Source organism: Delphinus delphis, chromosome 9, assembly GCF_949987515.2.
Source record: "Delphinus delphis chromosome 9, mDelDel1.2, whole genome shotgun sequence".
NCBI classification, from domain to species: Eukaryota; Metazoa; Chordata; class Mammalia; order Artiodactyla; family Delphinidae; genus Delphinus; species Delphinus delphis.
This window is the reverse complement of record NC_082691.1, coordinates 21,722,591-21,739,133: the sequence shown is the minus strand read 5'-3', so window position 1 is coordinate 21,739,133 and position 16,543 is coordinate 21,722,591. Positions and strand designations below refer to the sequence as shown.

General features: G+C 34.5%; 1 protein-coding gene across 5 annotated transcripts in view; it reads left to right on the top strand.

Moving 5' to 3' along the window:
- The window catches only part of FAM185A (family with sequence similarity 185 member A), an 88,495-nt gene that overhangs the window by 8,120 nt on the left and 63,832 nt on the right, over positions 1-16,543 (top strand). For all 5 annotated transcript variants that reach the window (XM_060020304.1, XM_060020306.1, XM_060020305.1 and 2 more), the window contains exons 3-4: positions 527-619; positions 5,463-5,601. In XM_060020304.1, coding sequence (XP_059876287.1) covers positions 527-619; positions 5,463-5,601 — 232 coding nt within the window. The remainder of the gene's footprint in view (positions 1-526; positions 620-5,462; positions 5,602-16,543) is intronic.

The window sequence follows — 16,543 nt, the reverse complement described above, 5'->3', positions numbered from 1 at the left end:
TTTAACCTTTCTGATTCTTGGATTCCTTCCTCTGTAAAATGGGAAAACTATAATACCCATCTCTGAATTGTGAGAATTAAATGTTAGTTCACATAAAGTAGTGAACGTTGTTATTTGGTGCAAAGAAAATGCCAAGTAAGTAATAAATATTACTGTTATTAATGATGAATATTAATAACGATGAACAGTGATTATTGTTGTCATTCTCATCATGATGTATGTTTAGTTAGCCATTGTGATCTTTGATTCTCAACCCTTTCTTCAGTGAAGCTACCAGAACACCCAAGTATCTTTTTTTTTTCCTTTGAGTCCAAGGAGCTTTATTTAATCACTTTAACAGCAGTTGACATTCTTTTCTCACTGATGTTATTATTCCAAACAGTGCATTTCTATTCATTTCTACTTCCTCTTTTACTGCTTTATTATTATTTTAAAAGAAATGTATAAAATGTTGGAACATTTTTTATTAGTATAAGTCAAATTTATTGTCTCTTTTTCTATGTGAATTTTTGTATTTGTCTTTCAGAGTCAAAAATTACATATTCAAACAAAAGGAGGTAAAGTGATCTGCCTGGGAACAGTTTATGGAAATATAGATATTCATGCATCAGATAAAAGTGTAAGATTGTAATTTTCTTTTCTAGTACTTGCAATTTTGCATCTGGTTGGCTTACACAGTGGGTAGATTCTACAAAATTTGTGGCAAAACATTCCCTTTTTAATGCATTTGAGTTCATTAGTAAATTCAAACTTGAACTGAGATGATTAAATATTATACAATTTAATTTTAAATTTGTGATTTAATACTTTTGATAGATATTTAGTTACTTATTTGGAATCAGTAGCATCTTTTTATAACGTTTAAGTTTTATTTTATTTTTTTAAAATTTTTTTTTTTGATGTGAACCATTTTTAAAGAATTTAAATTTGTTACAATATTGCTCCTGTTTTATGATTTGTTTTTTTGGCCACGAGGCATGTGGGATCTTAGCTTCCCCACCAGGGATTGAACCCACACCCCCTCCATTGGAAGGCGAAGTCTTAACCACTGGACCACCAGGGAACTCCCTCAATAACATCTTTAAATTCTCAATATTTCTTTAAAAAATTTTTTTGTATTGAAGTGTAGTTGATTTACAGTGTTGTGTTAATTTCTGCTGTACAGCAAAGTGACTCAGTTATACACACATATTACATTCTTTTTTATACTCTTTTCCATTATGGTTTATCCCAGAATATTGAATATAGTTACCTGTGCTATACAGTAGGACCTTGTTGTTTATCCATTCTATATGTAATAGTTTGTGTACTAACCCCAAACTCCCAGTTCATCCCTTGCAAATACTTAATATTGAATTCTGATTCTGAAGAGATTTTAATCTTAATGATCATGGGTTAAAATCAGTCATTACATAATACCAAAATAAGTGGGATTAAATTTTTCTTATTGTTAGGTTTATTTGAGTATTTTTTCCAAGACCTGTTTATTTTGCCTTTAGGCAATTTTAGGAGTTTCGAAACTCGACTTTCTTCAGTGTTTTCCACAAGATGGCACCATTAGACAGCATTACTGTTCTCCAAAAGCTTTTATTATCCATAGGAACTTTGATTGTTATAAGACAGTTTGCATTTTTTCAGTCAACTTTTGTTGCTTTCTGTGGTTTAGCATAGTATTAAGAATAAAGGTATAATTTTGAAGTATAAATTGTCACAATTTTTTAGCATGATCAGTAATGGTTTAAATCTTTTAGAAAGGTCTGAGCCACCTTTTATTTTACAGTTTGACAATTTGCAAGGATTCTTTTGTCATAAATTTGTTCAATTCCATACTCAGCTGTATTCTCCGATAATTGGTGGGGAGGAATTGTATCTTATATGTAGATTATTGTTGGCATAATTAAACAAGGTAGGTTATAACACTAATTGTTCTACAATTGTCACTTTTATTTTCCATCACCTTTCTCTTAGAACCTGTGGGAGACTGTTTAAACCCAAATATTCAAATTTATCTTTTTAAAAAGTGTTGAAAGACACTGCCTGGCTTTATGTGGCAGCTGTTTTGAGACAGCATTTAGTTTCACCTCTCTGATTGTTGTGGTCTTGGAGGTGCAAAAGGGAAATTGGACAACTGCAGTTGCAGAATATTGCATATTGATGTTCACATGTAACTATCAAAGAAGAATTTAAATCATCTTAATTATTTTCTATTTTTAATATTTTGACCACTATTTCCACTCATTATTTATCCTCTCAACTTTCATGGTTTATTGAATATTAATTTATTCCTACTTTCTGTTATACTATTTTGTTTCCTGCCTGATGGAGTTTTGTGTTGTACTAAAGAATCAGTTTTGATATTTCTTTCTATTTATATTATGCATAGTATTAATTTTTAAGGCATATTTCTAAGTTTCTGAGGTTTTATATAAAATAAGTTCTTATGAAATATGTTAACTTTTAATATACAACTTCCATAGAAATGTGTTTTGGATATTTGAGAGGCAGCATAGTGAATTGGTTTAGAGCACGTAATTGAGAACCAGAGTACCTGGGTTTGAACCCTGGCTCAGCCACTTACTAAGCTCTTTAACTTCAGATGAGTTATTTAACCTCTATGTGTCTTGGTTTTCTGGAAAATAGAATAATAGTAATGACATTAACTCACACTGGTTGTTATGAGGATTAAATGAGTTAATGCATAATACAGATAAGGTACTTAAAATAATGTCTTGCATAGCTAACTCCATTATAGTGTCGACTATAATGATGATGATAAAGGTAAATAAAACACAGGAAAGGTGATTTGGCCAGTCCTAGACCTATCAGTTAACTTTACTGAGACTGTGTTTCATTATTCATAAAATAGGAATGGTATTGTTTGTTTTTTCTGCTCAACAAGATTGTGAGAATCAAGTGAGCATTATAAACACTTAACAGTATATTGTTTATGTATCATTTTATATGGAATGGCTGTTTTTAAATTGTATTGTTAATTTCAGTATCCTAAGTTTGATACAGACAAGATAGAAATCCATTGTATGAATGGATTGTTGAATGAATGATTGTTGAATGAATTGATAATATAGTTATCAGTTGACCTTTCTTAGTTTGGGCTACAAGGCCACAGTTTTTCCTTAAAACTTCATTTTTATTTTATAATGTTGGTTTATAATAACTTTGTGAAAAAAATTTCTTCTTGTATAGAAAAGCAAATTAATTTATAGCAATATCTCTCTAAGAAAGGTATTTTTGGATCTACTTTTCGTTCTTTCTTTAAATATCTACTTCACTTAATAAGCAAGCTGTACAGTTTAATCTATTTTTTTGAATGTTTGTTCCATTAGCATTAGTAACTATAAATAAGATCCTCAATATTTTGCTGTAAACTGTGGTGTCCTAAGTTTAATTGTGCTAGTTAGTATTTGATATAGTGCATTATATATGGCCCTTAGTGAATTTTCTATTTCTTTGAAATTAATTTTACGGATTGATTGGTTAAAATAGCTATATTATTGTGATGAGTGTTGTACTTTTGCTTGCTTTCATTTAGTTTGGTGGGGCAGGAGAGGATATTTTTTAGCTTCCTACAGGGTAAGATATTTAGTGTTTAATGAACAAAGTAAATCCTTGGCATTTTTCTGATACTCATAAGGAGTGTCTTAAAAGCTTTATTTGGTTGTGGGGGGAATCTAATCAAAAGTTCCCCCTTGCCAATTCAATTAAGTTTCAAATATTCTTGCAACATTTATCTTTTGATATTCCCTAAAGCAGCCTCACTATTTATAAAAAGCTAGAGTATTCATATTTGTTGTCTGCTTTATGGAAATACTTGGAGAATTTTAAGCTATGCATAAAGCAACTTTTCATGAAGAAATTTTGTAGGTAAAGGATAAATTTTTTCAGAAATTTTAAACCTTACTATTACACTGAGGAACGCAAAACGTGTATTCTCACAAATCTGAATGTATGTAAAATATCTATCTTTCTTTGACAGATTTATTGAAACTAGATTTAAAAAAAATTCCTATGAATCCATAATTAGCTGTAGCAGATAAGAAGCAATTGGTATTTTATATACCTAATAAAAGTCCATTAAAAACCAAAATTATATACTTCAAATCTAGACAGCAAAGTAATTTTAGTTTGCTTTCCATAACAACCTCTGGGTACTTTAATTTCTCTTTTCATAGTTTATCTGTCTTCTAATATTTTAGTATTCTTGAAACTCAATTCTTATTAAATAATATTTTGAACTCAACAATTTTTGAAGGAAGTATAACGATTGAATATAATACTGATGCCAATGTGTTGAAAAACAATAATGTTCTTTCTTTAAATACCTCAGTGTAATGCTTGAATTTGACCCTGGGCAAAACTGTGACAAGCCTTCCTAGTGATTCAGTTTTTATGTCAACAATTTTATATTAACGCTCACTTTATGCTTATAAAACATTTGTTTAAAATACTATAAAGATAATTTGGAATCCTTAATTAGATACCTTCATTTTACATTGGGCTCAATATTTGAGACATAAATGTATACTGAATTTTGTTAGAGAAGTTTAGGGATAAATACAAAAATCCTTCCATTTTGTTCAGTGGAAAGCTACTGGCTAATTAGATGTAAAGTGGAAAAATTCTAGAAGTAATAGTGTATTCACTACATTAACAGATGAAATGAGAAAAATCATATGAGAGTCCAATAAAATCAGATAAAGTATATGCTAAAATTTAAAACCCATTCATGAGTTAAACAGCAACAACAACAAAACAGATTTGAAATAGAAGGGAACTTCTTTAATCTAAAAAAAAGGGATCTAGAAGATATCTATAGCAAACACCATACTTAATGATGCAATGTTGTAAGCTTTCCCTCTGAGAATAGGAATAAGATAAGGATGCTTGTTATCTCATCACTTCTATTCACTGTTAAATTGGAGGCCTGAGCCAGATCGTAAGGCGGGAAAGAACAGGAAAAACAGTATTAATATGAGGATTAGAAGGGAAGAAATGAAACGATCACTTGTAAAGAACATAATTATGCATGTAGAAAAATTGTTTTAATTCAGGTAGATTATTAGAATCAGTTAAGTGAGTTTAGTGAGGTTTTGGATTTAAGGTCAAATACAAAAGCCAGTTAAGATAAAATGAAGTTTAAAAAGCTATCTTTTGTAATAACATTTAGAATACATCAAATAGGAATAAATTTAACAAAAGATGAAGAACTCTACATAGAAAATATAAAACATTATTAAGAGAAATTAAAGAAGATCTAAATAAATGAAGGAATATAATGGGTCTATTCCACAGAGAAAACACTGTTGCTCATAATCTTGTATTTAGAGCTGGGGAATTGAAGTCAATAAATTGGCCGTGTACTGTACATATTAGTTGCCCACTAATTCTGGCTTTTTACCAGTCTTCATTTTATAATGAACTGATTTGAGTCTTTCTCTTACTAGACTGTGACCGTAGATAAACTGCAAGGAAGTTCTGTTAATGTATCTACTGAAGATGGTTTGCTGAAAGCCAAGTGTCTTTACACAGAATCATCATTTCTATCTTCTGCTGCTGGGGATATTACATTAGGAAGTGTTCATGGTAAGGTGACAGAGGCCTAATACATCTTAGATATGCCACATGACATAAATTTTAAGAGATGACTGTGTTTCTTTGTAGGTGAAGGAGGATCTGCCGTTAGGAAGCTGCCCCTCTAAATAATTAATTGCAGGCTAACCATCTTTTAAAAAACCCACAAAATAAAGTGACTCATATGGTACTGAATTTTATTTTGGCAAGAAATTGAATATTATGCTGTTATACATGAAGCTAATAATAATTCTGATTTTTAATGCATTTCTTTATAGAAGGCAACAAACAAGGAAATATGTGCAGGAATATTCAGAGGAAAGCACAATTAAATAAAAGCAGTGTTAAAAAATAAAGATGGGTTCTGAGTGATTGCTTTTATGTTATGATAGGAAAGCTAAGGATTAAATAAATTAATGAAACATTTGTGTGGGATCCGATTATAGCAATTCAGTGATACTAATTTTGGCTGAAATGCTTTATGTGTATTAGTACTAGCACCAGGTCCTCCCAGTGCCCTGCCATTTTCAGTTTTCTTTAATTAGATAGCATCTTGTGACTTTTAAAACATGTCTCTGCAGATATGTAATATTACTTAGTTAACTTTTGTGTTATTGAAAGAAAAGAAGAGAATGTAATGGTGAAGTAATATGGCAAAGGGCATGCTGGTATTCAGTGTCACTCAGCATGCTTCTTCAGTTCCCACATAGCAGATGATTTAAGTCCAGGTATGTTTTCTGAAATATGTACACATAGAATTAAGAATCTCTTATCCTGGAAAGTAGTATATACACATCTGCTAAATGCCTTTTGGACCATTTTCCAGGAGTTATAGACAAACTTTTGCTGTACGTAGTCCACTCATTTAACTTCTATAGGAAAGCTGAATCTATTTATCTATACATTTTGGTAAAACCTCCAGATTTTACTAGTCAGCATGAATTATTAGGTGGTATTAGAAAACCTGGCTAGTGCAAACCATGCTATTTAGCAAATTGGCAGGTAGTCTTACAGTTAAAAAAAAATCTGAAAAAATGAGTACTTATATGCTTGAAATAATTCTTGAACCTCAATTTCATAGTTAAACCTCATCAACCATTCTTGTAGGGTTAAGGTATTATTTGAGTCCAAAATAAAGCAAATAGTTTTGTTAGTTATTCATCAGTTTTGTTGTTTTTTGTTTTGTTTACTGAGGTGTGCCTTGAATAGTTCTGGTAATTTGTAACTCCATATTTCAACAATGACTTTTATGTAAGCATTGTATTTTTAACCATTAATTGTGATTAAAAGTACTGTACTTAACATATTGAGTAATTTTTAGTGGAAAAGCAATTCCTTATCATGTCACATGTTGATTAACACCCATGATAAGAACAGCTCTGTTTTCTGCAGTGCTTTATACCTTGTTTACACTGAATTCATTAATGTTTAAATTTTTTTGCTTTCTTTTAAGTAAGTTGAGAATTGAACTTGGTACATTAGTAGTTTACGTGATAGTAAAACAGATGTACTTTTTTGAAGCAGTCCTCAAAATACTCTAGGTCTCTTTATTTTTTTCAACATCTTTATTGGAGTATAATTGCTTTACAATGGTGTGTTAGTTTCTGCTTTATGACATAGTGAATCAGCTATACGTATACATATATCCCCATATCCCCTCCCTCTTGCATCTCCCTCCCACCCTCCCTATCCCACCCCTCTAGGTGGTCACAAAGCACCTAGCTGATCTCCCTGTGCTATGCGGCTGCTTCCCACTAGCTATCTATTTGACATTTGGTAGTACATTATAAATCCATGCCACTCTCTCACTTCATCCCAGCTTACCCTTCCCCCTCCCCGTGTCCTCAAGTCCATTCTCTACGTTTGCGTCTTTATTCCTATCCTGCCCCTAGGTTCTTCAGAACAAATTTTTTTTTTTTTTAGATTCCATGTATATGTGTTAGCATATGGCATTTGTTTTTCTCTTTCTGACTTACTTCACTCTGTAAAATACTGTAGATCTCTTGATTACTTACAGTGGCTGAAATGGAAACAAATTGCTAGGAATAAAAGAGTTCATTCTTTAGCCTTTATAAAACCTTTTATATTTACTGACCTTTAATGTGAAGTCAAATACCTTTCCTTTGGTGGTTTCAGTCTGAGCCAGACCTAGATCCTCTTTTGAACTGTTGTCTCTGGTTGGGATTTTGAAAGACTCTGAGATGGAAATTAGAGTGTAGCAGATTTACCAGGGAAGCCTCTGGGGACCAGTGCCATACAAAGGAACAAAGCCCAGTTTCCACAGGAGAGGTTAGACTTGATAAGTCTCAACAACCCCAAAGGGGTGCTCTGAAGCTGGGATGGTCCTCAGAATTGTCTCAAGTTGGGGTGAGGGGAGATGGACCTTTATATCCCCAATCCTTAGATGCAAACTGCCCCAGAAGCACAATGATCTTGGATCAAAATGGCTCTTTTCAGATAAGGCAATTCCCTAAGAGAGCAGAGAGCTGAAGACTGTCTGCCAGCAGTATTCCCAATAGATAGGAAAATAAGCCCTGCAGTTACAAAGGGGTTCTGAATGATGGCTCATAGCACCGACTACCGTTATATTTATTCATTCGTGCAGTACATGTATTGACCATCTACTGTGTGCCAGATTTTCAGGCACCAAGGGTATGAAGTTGTACAGGAGATGATACCTATCCTTAAAGAACTCACGGTCTAGTGGAAGGACTGAGCATCATCTCTCTTGTTTGTAATACTAGTGGAGCAGAGAGAAGTAGGAGAAGGGAAAATTTGATCCAGTTGCCACTGTACAAGAGGTTCCATGTTGTTCAGCCCTGCTTTCTCCATCTAGTCCTTGGCCCTCATTCTGCTTGGTTTTTCAGTGGTAGTAAGTATATGAAAGAGAGAGATTTGAAAAAAAAATCTGCATTTCTTAGTCATACTCTGTGCCTGCCTACTTTTTAAATCACCCTTAAGAGAGGCCCAAGTTTCTTGCTTCCCCCTCCTATGCCATCCCTATTTCCATCCTTGTCCTAAGGGATTATATGCACATGTTCCTTGAGTTTGGAGTGTGGAGGTGGGATGGGTATGGAAGAACAGGCAGTGTTCTAGCCCTACCTCTTAATAGGTTAGAAGATTAGAGTCGTGACTGGTGGAAGGAAGTCCCTATGCTCTAGCTAGTGGGATTTTAGTAGGGAGAGATACCTCCCAAGGATCATCCCAAGCTGGAACTCTGAATATATATTCCACTGAAGTCTTTGTTCAAAGTGGTGATGGTCATATAACACCAATTAGATTCATATTTTGGCTGTATTTAAATAAACTAGCTTGGGAATCTTAAAACTTATTTTTACAGGAAAATATATTGCTACTTCTAAACATCTGACTTACAGAAAACAAATTCATAAGAATATACACATTCTAAGACCTGCCTGTTTAGGATTTATTTAGTTTGGCTTCTTTTTCTTTTTTTTTTAATGTAAATTTATTATTATTTTATTTATTTTTGGCTGCATTGAGTTTTCGTTGCTGTGCGCGGGCTTCTCATTGCAGTGGCTTCTCTTGTTGCAGAGCACGGGCTCTAGGCGCAAGGGCTTCAGTAGTTGTGCCTCGTGGGCTCTAGAGCACAGGCTCAGTGGTTGTGGCACACGGGCTTAGTTGCTCTGCGGCATGTGGGATCTTTCCAGACCGGGGCTTGAACCCATGTCCCCTGCATTGGCAGGTGGATTCTTAACCATTGCACCACCGGGGAAGTCCAAGTTTGGCTTCTTTTTCTTAAGGTAGATGTTTTTTTTAAACCCAACATACAGATGTTGTAAAAAGCCATTTGTACCACAAATATGATGACAATAACTGTCTTTTTCATAGATTTACCAGGTGTATGAGTTTGGAGCCCTTGTGTTAATAGGTTGGGGGTGGTTGTTTGAAAGCAAACATGTATTGAGTGCCTAAGTGAGCCAGCCCATTTTATTTAATGGATAATTGGCTGTTTACAAATGAAGAAAACAAAACTTAGAAATGTCTAATTGTTTGCTCTCAATTATAAGTTAATTAGTGGAAGAGCAAGAATTTGATCCAGGTTTCTTGACTTTTTAGGAGATATTTTTAAACAGTGTTCAAACAAATGTGTGCACATAGCCATGGTGAATTTCTTGATTGCAACCCAAATTCCATCATTGCTTTTAGGGCTACCTGGGTCACTCTAGAGATGTTTCCTCTAGACAGACAGAGCTACAACACAGGTGCACTGCTTCAGCTGGGTTCTAAATTGTAAACTCCAATTTCAGGGTTTTTGTGCCTTATGAAAACGTGGTGTTCCATGTAGTGTTTGGGTTCAGCTTAGCTCCGTGGAGCCATTCAGGGACTCGGTTCATTCTTTAAAAGTGATGCTGCTATCTTCAGTGTGTGGCTTCTAAGTCTTCCATGAAAGGAAGACAGAGCATGAAATTTATTTCTTGTCTGTATAGTCTTTTTGTTCATATACCCTGATGCAAACTAATACCCAACATACTGCTGAATACTTAAGAGGTAATGAGGAAAGGGAAAATGAAAGGAGTAATATGTCTTTCCTGGCTTTGCAAATTGACTCCTGTGTGTAGAGAAGGGAAAAATCTATCTTGAATGGTTTTCAAAATGAAATTTTTAAGTAGAGCTAACAATATTTTCTTGGTAAGAAAATGAGTAATCTAATTGACTAGTAATATTTACTATTTATAATGTTGGTTGAATCACATCTATTAAGTATGTGTGCCTTCTAATACAAAAGAAACTAGTTTATTCATTGACTCAACAAATATTCCCCAGTGTTCTGGCACTGAGAACCTAGTGGGAGAATGAGTACTTGGATAGTTTGTGTTTAGATATAAAATTTTGTGACAGTTTACTATCTTGATTTCCTTCTAAATTATAAGAAATTAGATTCTGTGTAAAGTACATTTTATTATATTCTGCTCTTTGAATATTTGTGATTTTAAAAGAATTCTGTACATGTATATATAAGATATACATGTATTTATATATATTCTAGTAAATATATTTTTTAAATATAGGTATATAGTCTCCTGAGTTAGAAAGAAAAGCTTCCTTGAAATGGTTTGCTGGGATTGATTTTATTTATGACATAATTTAAACAAATTAATTAGGGTTAATATGTAGGAGTACTCATGACAGTCATTTTAGTGTTTTATATTTAACTTATGTTATTATTTGGAATAAATGATTAATGAATTAAACTGCATTTAAGATATTTAGATTCCCTATATAACTTAGGGTCTTATTTTAGACTCTTTGGGAACATACATTAATACATAAATTGATGACTATTAGTTCTCTCATTTTTCTGTACTTCAGAAGTCCTTTGTTCCCCCAAAGATTTAGCAATTTGTACATCCTTAAACTGTTCCTTAAATAATTACTTTGGATTTTGGAAACTTTCACAGAAGTAAAAGTTACACAAACTATACAAATACAGTTGATCATTTTGATAGCACAAAGAAATGCCTCAATTTGCTTTAAGGAGGACATATAGGCTCTGGTGAATTTATAAATCTGCCTTGTGAATTTAGAAAGTCAGAAGTAATATAAAATTTTAAAAGAAAGGAACTTTTATTGGATTGAATGGAACTCTTCATGAAGTTCATGAAAATGCTTTGTTCTAATTCTAGTGTTTATTCTTAAGTTCATTGTGAAGTTTGTTTGTCATTTTAACACATGATAATTTATGTTAATGTTGAATCTGGACACTTAAAACTTTTTTATATGAAATACCAGAGAGGAATTACAGCTCCCTTTGTGGTACAGACAGCATAGGTTTTTTTTTTTTCATGATTTAGACGTATGATAAAATATGTTGCTCTTTCATGCAGTGTTTTGACTCTGCTCAGGTCCTTAGAGGGACTGGGCTCCTTCCATAAAGCTGATGCCGCCATTTTCAGTGTGTGGCTTCCAAGTTTCCACTAAAGGAAGAGAGATCATAGAGGATCATGTGAGAAATTTGTTAGCCAGAATGTTTTCAAATGACTTTAACTGCAGGAGTCTGAGATAAAGAGTTTAGTGTGTTCTAAGGAAGGAGAAAGGCACACAAGTGTTAGGGGGGTACTGGCACTTCTGTGTCACATCTTATATTTATAATTGCTCTTTCTCAAATGTCTATGAGTTCCTCCTCTTTCCACACCCCCTTGCTATTCTCCAGGATTTCATCCTTGTTTCATTGTTTTTTCCATTCTTTCTTTTCCTTGGGCATCTTATACACTTTTGAGTCTCAGCTACCCTTGTATTCTGATAATTCAAATATGTATCTCTAGTGCTGACTTCCAGTTTATACATCCATCTGCTTAGTAGATATAGCCATTTGGATCTTTACAGGCTTCTCAAACGACTTCACATTTCTAACTTCTTTTCTCCTACTTTCCCAGCCCTCACCTCCCCAACCTCATCCATAATATAATCCTCCTCCTTTATTTCCATTTGCAGATTCTAATATTACCATGTACCTAATTTCCCAAGCTAGAATCTAGAAGTAACCCTAAATTCCTCTATCACCTTCCACATCTATCAATCCCAAAGTATACGTAGGTTTTATCATCTAAATATTTCTTCAATCTATCCCAGTTTTTTCTTTCAAACTTCTACTGTTCGTTTGGTTTTTTAAAAATTTATTTATTTTATTTTATTAATTAATTTATTTTTGGCTGCGTTGGGTCTTCATTGCTGTGCGTGGGCTTTCTCTAGTTGCGACGAGCGGGGGCTACACTTCGTTGTGGTGCGTGGGCTTCTTATTGCTGTGGCTTCTCTTGTTGCGGAGCACGGTCTCTAGGCATGTGGGCTTCAGTAGTTGCAGCACGTGGGCTCAGTAGTTGTGGCTCACGGGCTCTAGAGCGCAGGCTCAGTAGTTGTGGCGCACGGGCTTAGTTGCTCCGCGGCATGTGGGATCTTCCCAGACCAGAGATCGAACCCGTGTCCCCTGCATTGGCAGGTGGATTCTCAACCACTGCACCACCAGGGAAGTACCCAAACTTGTACTATTCTAATTCATATTCTTGTCATCTCTTGCCTCAACTCTAACAGTAAGTTTGCTTCCAGTCTTGCCTTCTTCAAATTCATCCTCTTCACTATAGCTGTGGTTGGTTATTAGAAAGGCACATTGAACATGGCGTTCTCTTACCCAAACCCTTTTCTACTGCCTCAGTGACTTAGCTAACTTACTAATTCCTTTTTCTGACCTTATGCTTTGTCTTCTAGAATTACACAGTGTCTTACTTCTTCCTGTGTATATTCTTACTTGTTCTTTACTTCTGAGTTTTCGATCAGAGCCCTTGATCATATTTATCAATTATAGTCTTCCTAAAATGATTTTCCCGGCTTTCTTTATCTCATTGACTTTTAGTAATATTTTAGTACTCAGCTAAAGCAGCCTTCCCCCATCTCTGGCCTTCCATTGACCCATAAATTCTTGCATTATTAAAGAGCAAAGGTCATGTTTTATTTCTCTGTGTTCTTACCATTTAGCCCTGTGGCTTGCAAATAAAAAATCTCTCTCTTCCTGCTCCTGCAGCCCTCCCCCTAAAAAAGAAGCACAAAAAGGATTTAACTTTTAAGGATATTTGCTTTCTCTGTTTGGATTATGAAAGTATATGTGCTGTTTTTAACCATAATTACATTTATTTTAGTGAAGAAAAATAAACTGATGTTTATCTTTAAATCGATAGCTTATTTTTCCTCTGACCACACTAGAATGAAGAGTTGCTAGTTAAGGAGAACTATATATTTTCTCAAAAATTGGGGTTTGTGGAAAAGTTTCATAACTTGAAAGAAGAGTCAGCACACATAATTATTACAGACCATATGGCATCTGCTTTATTGGAAGGAAGGCTTTTGCAAAGATATACTCCTCTCAAATAGTTGATTTGTTTATTTTCAGTGGTTGGAGATGAAATGGGTGAAACCAAAATATAGAAAATTGTGTTAGTAATGCCCATTTGGTTGATTTGTGTACTTTACAATATTCTACCTTATTCCACAAAGTATTGGAGACAAGAGTTCCATGTTGTATATTTTAAAGACTTTGGGATATTTCTGTTTAGGGTAGAGGTTTTCTAAATATTTTGATATACGTGGAGAATATTTTTTTATTGCTTTAAAAATCCTTTAGTGTTGATAAAAATATTTTGATATATTCTTTATATTTAAAATTAGTTCCATACTTTTCTTGTTCTGTTATGCTTTTACTGTACAGAACTCTAACATTCAAGAGAGAGGTAGTTTGAGATTGTACAGATTCTGCTATAATGTGAACTAGTCCTCATTTTTTAATGGATCTAAAGCTTCTATTTTATGGCTCTAAAACCGTTGTTTTCTTGATCACTTCACTTTCATTACAAGCACTAATGATTAACTTTTTGAGAAAGACCACGTTTTCTATTTTCATTTAAAAAAGTACATTTTTACTGCATTCACTGAAGACTAGTATAAGGTAATAAAGCTCCAAAGTTTTGTCTTGCGAGTGGGTGACTGAACTTATTACTAGCTAAATGACTGATTGTAGAACCATGTCATAGTTCTTTACTAACAGTTAAAATCACAAATATCAGGGGTCTGCTTTACCTTATTTTTGAAGTATTCATAAGGTGAAAACAGTAAAGAGAATTCTGAGCGTCTCACACTAGCTTAATTTTCCTAAAGATTAGGAAGGGATGCAAGATGTTTTTCTTGTATTGCTGCCTATCTTGAAATTCTTCACTGACCCCTTCAGTATAGGATAAAGTCTGTAGACTAAGCACTCTATGGTTCTTCTACAGATTTATTTTTACCTATTTTTCCAAACTAATTTTGAACATTTGTTCAAAAAATAATAGTATTTACTATGTACTGGGCAATATACTAAGCTCTCAAAATATAACACTAAATAAGAAAGACTTAATCCCTGTCCTCATAGACTTGCCTAATTGCTCCAGCCTAACTGATGAGCATGATTTAAATAATAGCGTGCATCGTTATGCCTTTTTACCTTTGCTTACTTCATTATTTTTTCCACAAAATCCTTTCCCTTCAGCATCAAATTTTACCCACATTTCAAACCTCCACTCTGGTGATATCTCCAGTATCACTATTCTCCCTGTTCATGCCAGGTCATTTTAGTCTGTTTCCTCTGAACGGCTGTGGCAACTAATTCATACTGTTCAGTTACAACATTCACTTATAATTATTAATAAATTCTAATTTTTATCTTCTCATATGTGCATCTCCCCAGATAGCCTATAAGGTTTTGGATGGCCAGTCTGTTCTCTGCAACCCCTGCAAGTGATTTGGGTCCTTCCCACACGCAAAACGCACTCCCTTCCTTTCAAGGTTCCCAAAGTCTCATCCCATTACATTATCTCCTCAGAGTCCACAATCTCTACATCAAAATCAGATCCAGATGTAGATGAGCCTCCTTGGGTATAGTTGCTTAAATATAACTCAAATATTGTTCTTCTGAATCTGAAGACCTGTGAACTGAAGAGACAAGTTCTTTAGCCCCCTCAACCCACATACACCACCTACACACTCAGAATACAAGGATGGGATATGCATAGGATAATTTCCATAGACTTTCCTGTCCAAAGAGGAGAAAATAAGGGGCACAAAGGCTTCATTGGTCCATAATGATTTTGAAATTCAGGTGGGCAAACGTTGGAGGTTACTTGATTAGATCTCAAGGCCTTGCAATAATTCTTCAGGGTTCCAGACTTTGCACTCTGAGTCATCCTTCCTTTTTCATGAAATGTAGCATGTGTTTGCAGCTGAGGAGGTTCCTCAGTCTGCTTCCTGCCAGCAGAATTTTGGGGGTTGAATGGTCTCATTTCACTTTGTACTGTCACTGTCCCTCTCAGTCGAAGTTAGCAATGTGTTTGCTGATGCACTTCTCTCAAATATTTTGTCAGCCTCCTGTGAATCATATTGGGGTTTATTCCATTAGATAAAAGCCACAGCCAAGAATCTCTTCAAAATATGGACTTCCGCAGAGTTATTAAGATACAGTACTCTGAAGCTTTCTAGAGGACCTATTGTTTGACTGAGAGGATCTGTGAGATACCCATAATCTGTTTAATGGACGTTTTGTATAACTGATTAATACTGTGCGGTATCACCCTTGAGCTTTCTGGATTCTTAACAAAAGATTTTACAGTCAATCCACCAGTTTCATTTTTAGGCCGTGTTCTGGCCATGCCCTGGATTCAGACTTTGTATAGAAGCCATTCTTACCTTTAGCATCTTTGGCCGTCTTGAGAAGCTCAGACTTTTCAAAATCATTCATGTTCTGGTCTTTTTGTTGTTTAACAGTCCTTTCTTTAGTTTAGCTTATCTTTCTTCTCTTGCATTTTACTGAAGCACCAAGGAAAAATAGGCAGCACCTACCACACTTTGACTCTGCTTGGCAGTCTCCATGGCTAGATCATTCAGTTCATTAGGCACATTTCCTACTTTCCACGTTACTGATAGTAACAGTGTTGCAAAGTTTCCAATACTACTTAACAGGGATCTGCCTTCCTCCAGTTTCCAAAAACACTTACTTCTCTTCCTTTTGAGCCTTCATGGGAAGTAGACGCAAAGTCCAGCTTTCTACTAACACACTGTTCAAGCAATTTAGGTTTTCTCTACCATGCTCCTAAAAATCCTTCCAGCCTATGCCTACTGTCAAGTTCCAAAGTTATTCCAATATTTTTAGTTATTGTGGCATCACCCCACTTCCAGCTTTCAAAATCTTTTCTAGTTACCTTATTCTGTGTAACAAATTTAGCAGCTGAAAACAACGAACATTTATTTTCTTACACTTTGAATGGGTCAGGAATCTGGGTGTCGCTTAACTGGGTCCTCTGCCTCCAGATCTCTCTCAAAGTTGTAATCAAGGTATCAGCTGGGGCCATGGGCTTATTTGAAGGTTCAGCCAAGAGAGAATCTGCTTCCTGGTTCACTCATGGTTGTTGGCAGG